The sequence below is a fragment of the Salvelinus alpinus genome, chromosome 14 (assembly GCF_045679555.1).
Source record: "Salvelinus alpinus chromosome 14, SLU_Salpinus.1, whole genome shotgun sequence".
Taxonomy (NCBI): Eukaryota; Metazoa; Chordata; class Actinopteri; order Salmoniformes; family Salmonidae; genus Salvelinus; species Salvelinus alpinus.
In genome coordinates this window covers 37,965,476-37,979,407 of record NC_092099.1, presented here as the reverse complement: position 1 = coordinate 37,979,407, position 13,932 = coordinate 37,965,476, and the positions used below count along the sequence as shown (strand labels likewise).

General features: G+C 42.2%; 1 protein-coding gene across 19 annotated transcripts in view; it reads right to left on the bottom strand.

Moving 5' to 3' along the window:
• Nucleotides 1-13,932, bottom strand: part of LOC139538886 (microtubule-associated protein 2-like) — a 167,047-nt gene that overhangs the window by 12,968 nt on the left and 140,147 nt on the right. For all 19 annotated transcript variants that reach the window (XM_071341419.1, XM_071341417.1, XM_071341427.1 and 16 more), the window contains 5 exons: nt 7,405-7,466; nt 3,925-4,090; nt 3,361-3,417; nt 2,546-2,712; nt 2,138-2,284 (listed from right to left, as the gene is read on the bottom strand). In XM_071341419.1, the coding sequence (XP_071197520.1) occupies nt 2,138-2,284; nt 2,546-2,712; nt 3,361-3,417; nt 3,925-4,090; nt 7,405-7,466 (599 nt within the window). The remainder of the gene's footprint in view (nt 1-2,137; nt 2,285-2,545; nt 2,713-3,360; nt 3,418-3,924; nt 4,091-7,404; nt 7,467-13,932) is intronic.

The window sequence follows — 13,932 nt, the reverse complement described above, 5'->3', positions numbered from 1 at the left end:
CTGGACAAGAATCCAAGTCAAACAAGTTTATATACAAAATATTATTTTTAACAAAAACAGTAGCCAACACCAGCGCAGGCAACAAAACAAGGGTTTATCCTTATTCATCCTAGCCAGAAATGCCTCTTAACTCAAATATGTTTAGACAGTGAACGCTTAAAAAGAAATAGCCAACCACAATTCATAACATTAAGAATAAGAAATTACACTAAGATAGAAAATCTCCCCATTCTCCCTCTATTCCAGTAACTGTCTGGTCGACTTCAAAATTATTCATCAGCTTCTCCGACAATTGAACCACTTACAGACACATATAGAGCCATTTCTAAGTGGCTGTCTAGGGTTGTGCTACTGAGACTGCTAAAAGATTCATCATACCTTCCAACCGCTTCGAAGCCATCGAGTCAAAAGAGCCAGAAAACAAATACCATCGCCTCAAAGGGGTGATTCATATTTAACAAAGTCTGTTAGAATCAGTCTGTTAGAATCAGGCACTGTTTGCATTCCAAATGGCAGACAGTGCCTACTTTATAGAGCACTACTTTTGACCAGGGCCCATAGGCTCTAGTCAAAAGTAGTGCACTATATAGGCAATAGGGTGTCATTTGAGATGCAAATATTGAGAGGCTGGGAGAATTACAGCCTGGCAGCTGTGGCAACCCCATGCCCAGATAGTCACCCCTGGTTATGGGTTTATGTTGTCACTTCCTGTCACTGAGTACAGGGTTATGTTGTCACTTTCTGTTGGAACCCATGTCAGAGACACTTTCAGCCAGCCAGTCACCCGGGGGTTTAGTCTAGCTTGCCACGGTAATTATATAATCATGTAACTGACGGTTATGGATGAAAACAGTCATGAAAATAAAATAACTGTCATAACTGTAAAAAATAAATAGATGTAACTTTACCCAAAAGCAGCAAAGTAAAAGTATGTTTGGTTTACATCTGACAGCCGATATAAGGAGAGAGGAGGCAAAGAAATGATGACACGTGAGGTTGAGTCCGTTTCTGCGGTAACATGGACGGTCCTTGTTTTTAAGCGACGTAAGCCTATTGGCAACTGCACAAGAATGATGTTGGATTCTCTCAGACATTTCGAAAGGGAAAAATAACATTACTTAGGGCTCTCGAGTGGCGCAGTGGTCTAAGGCACTGCATCTCAGTGCTAGAGGCATCACTACAGACACCCTGGTTCAAATCCAGGTATCACAACTGGCCATGATTGTCAGTCCCATAGGGCGGCACAAAATTGGCCCGGTGTAGGCCGTCATTGTAAATAATACATTGTTCTTAACTGACTTGCCTAATTAAATAAAGGTAAAATAAATTATGGGAGGGTCCTCTTCAGACAGTCAACTCTCCTAACAAATCACAAGTTTGGGTAGACGGGGCTTGAAACAAGGGCAAGAATTGTGCTTATATTTAGCTAATGCAATAGTAGATACGGCAGTGATATCACCGGTGACGTGCTTCCCATTTTTGACTCGTCCTATCTGTCCCAACTGATGCCAGAACTTGTACAGACGTTTTAGCTGGAGCATTGATACATTGCTGGAAGCAAACCGTCTGTCTTGTTTCAGCATGGTGCTGTAGCAAATGCGCCTTTGGTTGCCTAGGCAACGCATCCCATCTGGGAGGCTAGACAGGTAGAGGTGTTCCAGACTATTCTCTAGCATCGATGGTGAGCTACAGAGGGACCTGACAGAGAGAACACCCCCACGCACTCATCCTTTTTCTGCCTCAGCCATTTGAAAAGCTCAGCTGCTACATCTAAATGGGACATTTTTCTCATGCCCCTCCTTTTAAAACCATGACCCAGCAAACAGAGACCAGACAGACAGACTGAGGGAGGACGGAGCTACAGTAACAAGGGAGCGACAGGCTATGAACATGAAGAGGAACACGAAAGACAGAGAGAGGGACAGAGGAGGGAGGAACAGGGTCTGAAAGGCTGGGAAGAAGCACTGGAAAAGGAACTAGCAGATACAGCATCAGTCAAATACAATACAAGACTGAGGTAGAAAGGGAGGTAGAAACAGAGCATGAGGAGGAAAAATGAAGGGAGGTTAAATAAGGAGAAGGAAGAAAAGAGAGAGGGAGGGTGGATACATCAGGTAACCAAAAGAGGGGCACTAACCTGTCCCCCCTTGGGCTGGTACTTGATGTTGTCTGTGGAGCCGATCTTGGACTTGATGTTCTTGAGGTCTGGCAGGGGCTGGTTGAGGACACGGAGCTGTTTGGGAGTGGTGGCAGGTGACTTGGGAGGGGTGCGGAGCAGAGCCACCTTGAATTAATGAATTAATTAATTGGGACCTGAAATGCCAAATGATAAATTGCTTCCATGATAAACTATGGTCTCATTAGGGAAATAGATGTCTCAGTATGATCTCCTGAATAAACAAAAGCTAAATCATTCAAATAAAATACAAATCCATTTAAAAGACTTAGAGTACTTGCCTCAAACGTGCCCAGTACAACACCATTGCTTCCTTCCCAGCTCTATTGAACCGGTTACCTAGGGTGCCATTTCAGAGGTAGACCATACCTTCTTCTCCTGCAGCAGGCTTCGAGAACGGGGTGTGCCAGGGGTGAGAGGGGTCCCAGGAGTGCGGCAGGAGTAGCTGTAGCTGGGAGGAGTCCCAGGGGAGATTGCTGTGGACCCTGGGGTGCGGGTTGTGGTGCACAGCGAACGGGAACGCATCGACTGTGTGCCTGGGTGTGGGGAGGTTACATAAAGGTTACAGAGGTCATATAGAGAGGTTACTCAAAGGTCAATCAGGTTGGGCATCTCTCAGATTTACTCTCTCCTGGTCCCAGATTTATTTGTGCGGTTTTGTGTTGTCTATGATCCAAATGAGTTGGAAAGACAGCACAAACAGATCTGGGACCAGGCTTACATTACTGCACCAAACTATCGAAGTTGGTCAGATGAAGAGTGGATGAAAACAAACACAAATGTGATAAAACAATGTACTTAATAGAATGAAAGAGGTTAATGAAGCCCAAACTATAGGCTTACTACCACTGGGGACAGACGTCAATTCAATGTCTATTCCACTTTAGGTCAATGTAATTTCATTTAAATGACGTGGAAACAACATTGATTCAATCAGTGTGTGCCCAGTGGTTAACTACCAAGGATGAGACATTCCAACTAGTCATCTCTTACTAAGGATGTGATATTGAACACACAGAGATGAACTGGATGAGACCATGTGAGACCAGATGAGAATAGCTGAGACACTGCAGGACTAGGTGAGACACTGCAGGACTAGGTGAAACCAGTTGGGATGAAGAGGGACAGAGTTAGACATGGATGAGACTGGATGGAACTGGATGAGATTGAGAGTTACTCTATACCTGTCCAACTAGGGGCGCGTCCTGTCCTATGCTCCGCCCTGACCTCTGTACTGAATGCTAGAGGAGAGGATGAGTGGTAGAGGATTAAACAGAGAGAGAGATAGAGACAGAGAGACAGGGCGAGAGACAGAGATAGGGCGAGAGACAGAGAGAGAGATAGGGCGAGAGAGAGATAGGGCGAGGGAGAGAGAGAGGGCGAGAGAGAGCGAAAGAGAGAGAGAGATGGGGAGCGAGAGAGATAGAGAGAGATATGGTGAGAGAGACAGCGAGAGAGAGCGAGAGGGCGAGAGAGAGGGCAAGAGAGAGAGAGATAGGGCGAAAGATATGGCGAGAGAGAGAGAGATGGCGAGAGAGAGAGAGAGAAAGAGAGAGAGAGGGAGAGAGAGGGAGATGGGGCGAGGGCGAGAGAAAGGCCAAGAGCAAAATCAAGAGAGGAAAAAAAAGGTGAGAGCCAGATCAAAAGAGAAAGAGAAAGGTAGAAAGAGAAAGAGAGAGGCAGAAAGAGAGATACCAGTGTATCAGGGTGAGGGGATGGTGGAGGAGCGCTCAGGAGAAGTGACTTACACGTGGGTCTACGGGGTGCGGTAGAGCCGGAGCTGGTGATAGAGGTGGAGCTCTCCTCCTGGTCATGTGGTTGGTGGTGGGTACGCCGGCTCAGGATAGAGGCAGGCCGCGGGACAGAGGCAGGCCGGGGCAGGGATGACCTCTTTGGGCTCTGCGAACCGCCATCCTGTCAGACACACACACACAAGCAGGCAGGCAGGCACACACACCCACACACGCAGGCAGGCAGGCACGCATGCAATGCACACACACACATTTAGCTTAGTACAGTAGTTACAGAAGTTAGCAGAGTGCCTAGCTTTATATATTCTTCTTCATACCCTGCCTTGAGAAAGAATTCATTGTTGTGTTACAGCCTGAATTGAAAAATGGATTAAACCAATTTTTTATTTACAAACGATACCCAATAATGACAAAGTGAAAACATGTTTTTAGATACTTTTGCAAATGTACAGATATATCTAACTTACATAAGTATTCACACCCCTGAGTCAATACTTTGTAGAAGCACAGCTTTGAGTGGTCTTGGGTATGTCTGTATCAGCTTAGTACATCTGGATTTGGGGATGTTTTCCCCCATTCTTCTTTGCAGATGTTCTCAAGCTCTGTTAAGTTAGATGGGGAGCGGCGGTGAACAGCAATCTTCAAGTCTTTCCAAAGATTTTCAAGTGTGGGCTTTGGCAGGGCCACTCAAAGACTTTCACATTCTTGTTCTGAAGCCATTCCAGCATTGCTTTGACTGTATATTTGGGGCCACTACCCTGTTGGAACATAAATCTTCGCCCCTAGGGATGGTGTTAGATGTGTGATGAGCTATGCCTGGTTTTCCCCAGACAGAGCAATTTGCATTCAGGCCAAAGAGTTCAATTTCGGTTACATCAGACCACATAATCTTTTGCGTGCCTTTTTGCAAACTCCAGGCGCGCCTTTTTCTCAGGAGTGACTTCTGTCTGGCCACTCTCCCGTAAAGTCCAGATTGGTGAAGTGCTGTAGAGACTATTGTGTTTCTGGCAGGTTCTCCCATCTCAGCCAAGGAACTCTGTAGTTCTGTCAGAGTGGTCATTGGGTTCTTGGTCACCTCCCTGACCAAGGTCCTTCTTGCCCAGTTGCTCAGTTTGGTCAGACGGCCAGTTCGAGTCTGGGTTGTTACGTATGTTTTCAATTTCCCAATGATGGAGAGCACTGTGCTCTTGGAAATGTTGAACACTCTTTAACAGTGGTCACCAACCTTCTCTGAGTCAAGATCACTTTCTAAGTCAAAATGCAAGTCAAGATCTACCACTCAGATTTTAAGCAGAGCGGTAGACTGATTGCCTGCATCTGATGTTAAGTCTGAGGGGAGGGAGGGAGGGAGCAGTGGTGAGGCTGACTCACCATCCCTCTAATGAGAAAAGGGTATACAGTCTTCCAGCTGATGGCAAAAAGTCTCACTGCATTATTTCTGCCTCATGCATCAATTCATTTTGTTACTCCTATGACCAGAGAAAGTGAAATATTCCTCAATATTAAGAAAGACACAAGCTAAGCTAATAATAATAATAATGCAAGCTTATCGGAACACTTTGCTGTGCTCATTCATTGCAGCTGGTTGTAGTGCGAGTGGAATTAGGGAGAACAAACATTTTATGGCTTAATAACAATTTAAACATGAACTTACTCATCAAAAACAGCAGCTCTTTGCTGTATTCATTGAGTCTCTCTCTAGTCATGGTTTCAAAAGTTTTGTAATCTCACAGTATCAACTTTGCTGGGCGTTCAAAGCTTATTTTTTACAGTCTATGGCTCGAGGAAACTGTGCAGACAGTGATCTGAGCTATCTGATTGCCCAGCTGTAGGCCTACAAGTGCACTTAATTTGCTCTGCGGGCCTGTCGGGTAGGTGAAGTTCTACCATCAGACACATAAAATTGTTAAAAATGGGAACACTTTGCCTTCCTGGCACCAGGGCTGCTGAATCAAGTGCACCTACCGCCAACAACGCGAAAAATTAAAAATAAATAGGAACACAACGTTAGGTTTTTCACATCAATGTCTGTTTCGACTAGGAATGCCTTGGAGATGGACCAGTCTATCGCGATCGACCGGTTGGTGTCCACTGCTCTAGTAAAAAATTATACCCTTCCCCTGATATATGTATGCCTCATCCCAATTATATCTTTGAGATCTATGGACAGTTCCTTGGACTTCATGGTATAGTTTCTGCTCTGACATCCACTGTCAACTTTGGGACCTTACATAGACAGGTGTGTTTCTTTCTAAAGTATGTCAAAACATTTAAATTAGACCCAGGTGGATTCCAATCAAGTTGTAGCGACATCTCAAGGATGTGTCATAGCAAAGGGGTCTGAATCCTTATGTAAATTAGATATCTGTATTTCATTTTCAATACATTTGCTACAATTTCTAAAAACATGTTTTCACTTTGTCATTATGGGGTATTGTGTGTAGATGGGTGAGACAAAATCATTTATTTAAACCATTTTGAATTCAGGCTTTACGACAACAGAATTTAATTAAGTCAAGGGGTATGAATACTATTTGATGGCACTGTATATTGTTTATTGTTATATATTATTGTATTAATTTACATATGTGAGATCAGTTGATCAGTTCAGGGCCATATGCTAACCTTACCGCGTATATTAGTATGGGTAGTGTGGTAGAGTCACGAGGCCCAGCTGAGGAGGGGCGGGGCCTATCAAGCTCCACCTCCCCCAGCAAGTTATTTTTAGTGTGGGAGGAGCAGGACGAGTTAGGGCGGGGGGGCAGGAGGGCGGCCACTCGCGTTTTACAGGTGGGGATCTTTGTTAATGGTGGTGACTGAGTTACAGACAGACAGATGGGGAGAGATGGGTGAGAGAGGGGGGGGATATGTGTGTGAGAGATGGGTGAGAAACATAGGCTGCAAACCACAGAAGTCATCAGAGGACAAAAAACAATGAAAGTGGAACCAAAAGATGACATGTTGTTGAAAACCGACCAGATTTACACATACACTCCCCTACATATTTATTTGGACAGTGAAGCTAAACCTTTTCATTTGGCTCTATACTCCAGCATTTTGGATTTCAGATCAAATGCTTTCAATGAAGTGACAGTACAGAATGTCACCTTTTATTTGAGGGCATTTTCATACATCTCGGTTTTACCGTTTAGAAATGAATGCCCTTTATGTATTTAGTCCCCCCATTTGAAGGTTTCATAAGTATTTGGACAAATTCACTGATAGTGTATAACATTTAGTCAAAAGTTTAGTATTGGTCCCATATTCCTAGCACACAATGACTACATCAAGCTTTTGACTCTACAAACTTGTTGGATGCATTTGTAGTTTGTTTTGGTTGTGTTATGTTATGCCCAATAGATATTAATGGTAAATAATGTATTGTGTCATTTTGAAGTTTGAGTCAAACAGGGAGATAGCCTACTACATGTACTCGATGGAACATGACGTTATCATGATGCAGTGTGCTGTACTTACTGAGGCTCTGTCCCGAGACTGTCTAGCAACACTGAGGGGCCGACGACCTTCTGGTACACCCACTGAAGAGAGGAGGTGAGAGAAGAGGAAGGAGAGAGAAGGAGAGAGGGAGACAGAGAGAAGTAGGAGGGGGAGAGAGAGAGAGAGAGAGAGAGAGAGAGAGAGAGTGAAAAGGGAAGCAGAGAAGGAGGAGAAAGAGAAAGCAAATGAGATAGAGAAGAGGGAAGGACAGAGGAGAGAGAGCAAGAGCGAAGGAGAGATGAGAGTGAGAGAGAAAGAGAAATACAGAGACGGTCTACAGTTAGACATGTGACTTAAAAGTTAGGTTTTAATTTTTATAACCAAATCTCAATTTTTTAAATGTAAATGACATGTTATAGAAACTTACCCCAAACAGCAAATCACTTCCTCATCCTCGTTGTGTAGTATTGTAACCCTGAAAAAACTTGAACAAAGGCTCCAAAAACACCCAAATATGTTATTTTTTAAACCGCAAAGCTCTCAGTATAGTGATCCAGGCCTTTATATGTTGTACACATGAAATTGTGTCATTCCGAACTTTATCTGCAATGTTATATTCAATTTTGTTGCGACTCGAGCGTTCATTCTACAGGTAAATGCCAAAATAAAGGAAACACTGAAGTAAATAAGGGATACAAAGTATATTGAAAGCATGGGGTGCTTCCACACAGGAAGTTCCAGACACATGTAGAATCTATACCAAGATGCATTGAATCTGTTCTGGCAACTTGTGGTGGACCAACGCACTATTAAGACACTTTATGTTGGTGTTTCCTTTATTTTGGCAGTTACCTGTAGCAGCAAGCTACACGGAGAATGGAACAGCTGGATATGTGAAACGTATGGAGTCGCTCAAAACAAAATAAAACATTACGGATAATTAAGTGTTAGCCCCCAGAAAAGACAGAACAAATATTAGAGCAAATATTATGGTTAAACTCAAATATACTAATTGGTTAAAACAATATATGTATTTTGGGGATTTTTTTTTTTAATGGTTTTACCTTCATAAATTATATTATAAATAGGACTGGTGGAGTTATGTCACACATGCAGCTAACAAAAATATTTGGAAATGTCTGCTCTATTCAAAATTACAACCAATTAATTGCAGCATTATCCCAAAAATGGAAGAGGCAAGTGGAAGGGGGAGAAGTTAAGGGACTTGTCTGATGGACCTGCATTAAAGACCAAAATTGGTTAAAGAAAATTGTGCTAGATAAAAAATATACCAGTTTCATTTAAGGACTAAAAATTGACAGCTGTGCCATACAGCTAAATAGTTGGAAAGAGATTTTTGATGTACCCATTCCATGGCACATGGTTTATGAACTGATACACAAAACGACACTGGAGTCAAAATTCAGTTTTTCAATTTACATTATTTATATAGAATTCTTGCAACCAATAGAATGTTATACAGTGGCAAGAAAAAGTATGTGAACCCTTTGGAATGACCTGGATTTCTGCATAAATTGGTCATAAAATGTAATCTTATCTTCATATAAGTCAACAGTAGACAAACACAGTCTGCTTAAACTTATAACACACAAACAATTATACGTTTTCATGTCTTTATTGAACACACCGTGTAAACATTCACAGTGCAAAAAGTATGTGATCCCTTGGATTTAATAACTGGTTGACCCTCCTTTGGCAGCAATAATCTCAACCAAACGTTCTCTGTAGGTCAGGAGGAATTTTGGACCATTCCTCTTTAAAAAAACTGTTTCAGTTCAGCAATGTTCTTGGGATGTCTGGTGTGAACCGCTTTCTTGAGGTCAGGCCACAGCATCTCAATCGGGTTGAGGTCAGGACTGATTGGGCCACTCCAGAAGGCAAATTTTTTCTGTTGAAGCAATTTTGTTGTTGATTTACTTCCCCGTTTTGGGTCCTTGTCCTGTTGCATCACCCAACTTCGCAGACAGAGAGCCTTACATTCTTCTGCAAAATGTCTTGATAAACTAGGAAATTCATTTTTCCGTCGATGATAGCAAGCTGTCCAGGCCCTGAGGCAGCAAAGCAGCCCCAAACCATGATGCTCCCTCCACCATACTTTACAGTTGGGATGAGGTTTTGATGTTGGTGTGCTGTGTCATTTTTTCTCCACATATAGTGCTGTGTGTTCCTTTAAACAAATCACATTTAGTTTAATCTGTCCACAGAATATTTAGCCGGTAGCGCTGTGGAACATCCAGGTGCTCTTTTGCGAACTTCAGACATGCAGCAATGTTTTTTTTGGACAGCAGTGACTTCTTCCGTGGTGTCCTCACATGACCACCAATCTTGTTCAGTGTTTTACGTATCGTAGACTCGTCAGCAGATATGTTAGCATGTTCCAGAGATTTCTGTAAGTCTTTAGCTGACACTCTAGGATTCTTCTTAACCTCATTGAGCAATCTGCGCTGTGCTCTTGCAGTCATCTTTGCAGGACGGCCACTCCTAGGGAGAGTAGCAACAGTGCTGAACTTTCTTCATTTATAGACCATTTGTCTTACCGTGGACTGATGTACATCAAGGCTTTTAAAGATACTTTTGTAACCCTTTCCAGCTTTATGCTAGTCAAATAATTCTTCATCTTAGGTTTTCTGAGATCTCTTTTGTTTGAGGCACAGTCCACATCAGACAATGCCTCTTGTGAATAGCAAACTCAAATTTTGTGAATGTTTTTTATAGGGCAGGGCAGCTCTAAACAACATCTCCAATCTCCTCATTGATTGGACTCCAAGTTAGCTGACCCATGACTCCAATTAGCTTTTGGAGAAGTCATTAGCCTAGGGGTTCACATACTTTTTCCAACTTACACTGTGAATGTTTAAATGATGTATTAAATAAAGACAAGAAAAATAATTTGTGTGTTAATAGTTTAAAGACAATGTGTTTGCCTATTGTTGTGACTTAGATGAAGATCAGATCAAATTGTATGACCAATTTATGCAGAAATCCAGGTAATTCCAAAGGGTTCACATACTTTTTCTTGCCACTGTATATATGGGGTATACAACCATCCTAAGAGACAGAATCATTAGAACACTTGTTATGGTACTGCCCATATGTAGCTTGTTTTTGGTAGCAGGTTCAAGAATGGCTGAAGAATTACAACAATTAGCTGGAGCTAAATCTGCAATTAGCACTGCTGGGTGATTTGAAATGTCGTAGTCAATCTATCAATAATATAATAATACTCTAAGCAAAACATTTCATCTTTAATTTACAATCTGTAGAAACTATGAGAATAGAAAGGTTCACGACTTTTGTGAAACATCACAACACAGTTGAAAAATATATGGCTTATAGAAACTGGATGTTGTTCAGAAATAGATGGGAGGGGTTGAGGGGAGCTGAAAGGTGGCACTAAAAATAATAAAATATATTTTTTAAACAAGATAATTAAGGTAAAATATACTGTGTCCATAAAATGAATATACAGTATTATGCTTAAGCTGGAAGTAGAAACCTATTGTTGTCCAATTATGTTAAAGGGAAAATAATATATTATATATAGCAAAAAATATATGGGGGATTGGAAATGATGCAGACCATTACATTGGTAGAAGCCTAAATATCAGAATCTATCTACAATATTAAAGCTGATCTACCCGCTTAAAAATAAAAATAAAACATGGTGGATAAAGTTCGAAATGACACAATTTCTGGTGTAAAACGTCAAAGACCTGCATCACTATACTGAGAGCTTTGCCGTTTCTAAAATGACATGTTTGGGTGTTTTTGGAGCCTTTGTTCATGTGTTTTTGGTGCCCCCATACTACACATCAAGGACGAGGAAGTGATTTCCTCAAAATCGTTTCTCAAACGTTTCTCAAAATCATGTGAAATTTCAAAAAAGAGGTCTGGACATTTCTATAACATACAAATAGATATTTGGTTGTAAAAAAAGAAAACTACTCCTTTAAACATTACAACAGATTGACAGCAACACAACAAAACTCTCCCACACACACACAACAGCTGTGGCTGAAGCACGCCACCCACTCTACAGCCTGTACAAACACAATCTAACTGACAAACTATTGGACAAACAGTTACCCCTCTTCTGTCAACAACTAAAGAAAACTTTGTGAGAGGTAATCTAGCCCTAAATCGGGTACAGTACTGTATAATTACACTGTATTACTGTATACAATGAGGGAATTGGCTGAGACCCTATTCAAGCTGCTAGAGAAAAGGTCTTTCTCCAAATGCTTTGGAAGAAAATCATACAGAATACAGGATTTTGGACTACATAAGTGCACCTCCCATCCCACCCTCTATCTCACCCCCTGAACGATTTAATTAGGGCAATGCAGCAATTTAGAAAGATTCTAGAATAGTAGAGAGCGACTTAGAGTTACAGTACCAGTCAAAAGTTTGGGCACACCTACTCATTCAAGGGTTTTTCTTTATTTTTACTATTTTCTACATTGTAGAATAATAGTGGAGACATCAACACTATGAAATAACACATACAGTGGGGAGAACAAGTATTTGATACACTGCCGATTTTGCAGGTTTTCCTACTTACAAAGCATGTAGAGGTCTGTCATTTTTATCATAGGTACACTTCAACTGTGAGAGACGGAATCTAAAACAAAAATCCAGAAAATCACATTGTATGATTTTTAAATAATTAATTTGCATTTTATTGCATGACATAAGTATTTGATCACCTACCAACCAGTAAGAATTCCGGCTCTCACAGACCTGTTAGTTTTTCTTTAAGAAGCCCTCCTGTTCTCCACTCATTACCTGTATTAACTGCACCTGTTTGAACTCGTTACCTGTATAAAAGACACCTGTCGACACACAATCAAACAGATTCCAACCTCTCCACAATGGCCAAGACCAGAGAGCTGTGTAAGGACATCAGGGATAAAATTGTAGACCTGCACAAGGCTGGGATGGGCTACAGGACAATAGGCAAGCAGCTTGGTGAGAAGGAAACAACTGTTGGCGCAATTATTAGAAAATGGAAGAAGTTCAAGATGACGGTCAATCACCCTCGGTCTGGGGCTCCATGCAAGATTTCACCTCGTGGGGCATCAATGATCATGAGGAAGGTGAGGGATCAGCCCAGAACTACACGGCAGGACCTGGTCAATGACCTGAAGAGAGCTGGGACCACAGTCTCAAAGAAAACCATTAGTAACACACTACGCCGTCATGGATTAAAATCCTGCAGCGCACGCAAGGTCCCCCTGCTTAAGCCAGTGCATGTCCAGGCCTGTCTGAAGTTTGCCAATGACCATCTGGATGATCCAGAGGAGGAATGGGAGAAGGTCATGTGGTCTGATGAGACAAAAATAGAGCTTTTTGGTCTAACTCCACTCGCCGTGTTTGGAGGAAGAAGAAGTATGAGTACAACCCCAAGAACACCATCCCAACCGTGAAGCATGGAGGTGGAAACATCATTCTTTGGGGATGCTTTTCTGCAAAGGGGACAGGAAGACTGCACCGTATTGAGGGGAGGATGGATGGGGCCATGTATCGCGAGATCTTGGCCAACAACCTCCTTCCCTCAGTAAGAGCATTGAAGATGGGTCGTGGCTGGGTCTTCCAGCATGACAACGACACGAAGCACACAGCCATGGCAACTAAGGAGTGGCTCCGTAAGAAGCATCTCAAGGTCCTGGAGTGGCCTAGCCAGTCTCCAGACCTGAACCCAATAGAAAATCTTTGGAGGGAGCTGAAAGTCCGTATTGCCCAGCGACAGCCCCGAAACCTGAAGGATCTGGAGAAGATCTGTAGGGAGGAGTGGGCCAAAATCCCTGCTGCAGTGTGTGCAAACCTAGTCAAGAACTACAGGAAACGTATGATCTCTGTAATTGCAAACAAAGGTTTCTGTACCAAATATTAAGTTCTGCTTTTCTGATGTATCAAATACTTATGTCATGCAATAAAATGTAAATTAATTACTTAAAAATCATACAATGTGATTTTCTGGATTTTTGTTTTAGATTCCGTCTCTCATAGTTGAAGTGTACCTATGATAAAAATTACAGACCTCTACATGCTTTGTAAGTAGGAAAACCTGCAAAATCGGCAGTGTATCAAATACTTGTTCTCCCCACTGTATGTAGTAAGCAAAAAAAGTGTTAAACAAATCAAAATATATTTTAGATTCTTCAAAGTAGCCACCCTTATGGTAGTAAGTGCCAGGTGCACCGGTTTGAGTGTGTCAAGAACTGCAACGTGGCTGGGCTTTTCAAACACAACAGTTTCCTGTGTGTATCAAGAATGGTCCACCACCCAAAGGACATCCAGACAACTTGTCACAACTGTGGGAAGCACTGGAGTCAAAATGGGCCAGCATCCCTGTGCATTTCCGGCACCTGGTAGAGTCCATGCCACGACGAATGAAAGCTGTTCTGAGGGCAAACGGGGAGCAACTTAAGTGTTCCTAATGTTTTGTACACTCAGTGTATATCTCTATTGTGGAAAATCTCTGTCAGATGAGGTACACCAATATCTGAGAGCTGCTAAACTACCAGTTGCTTGGCAACCACTACA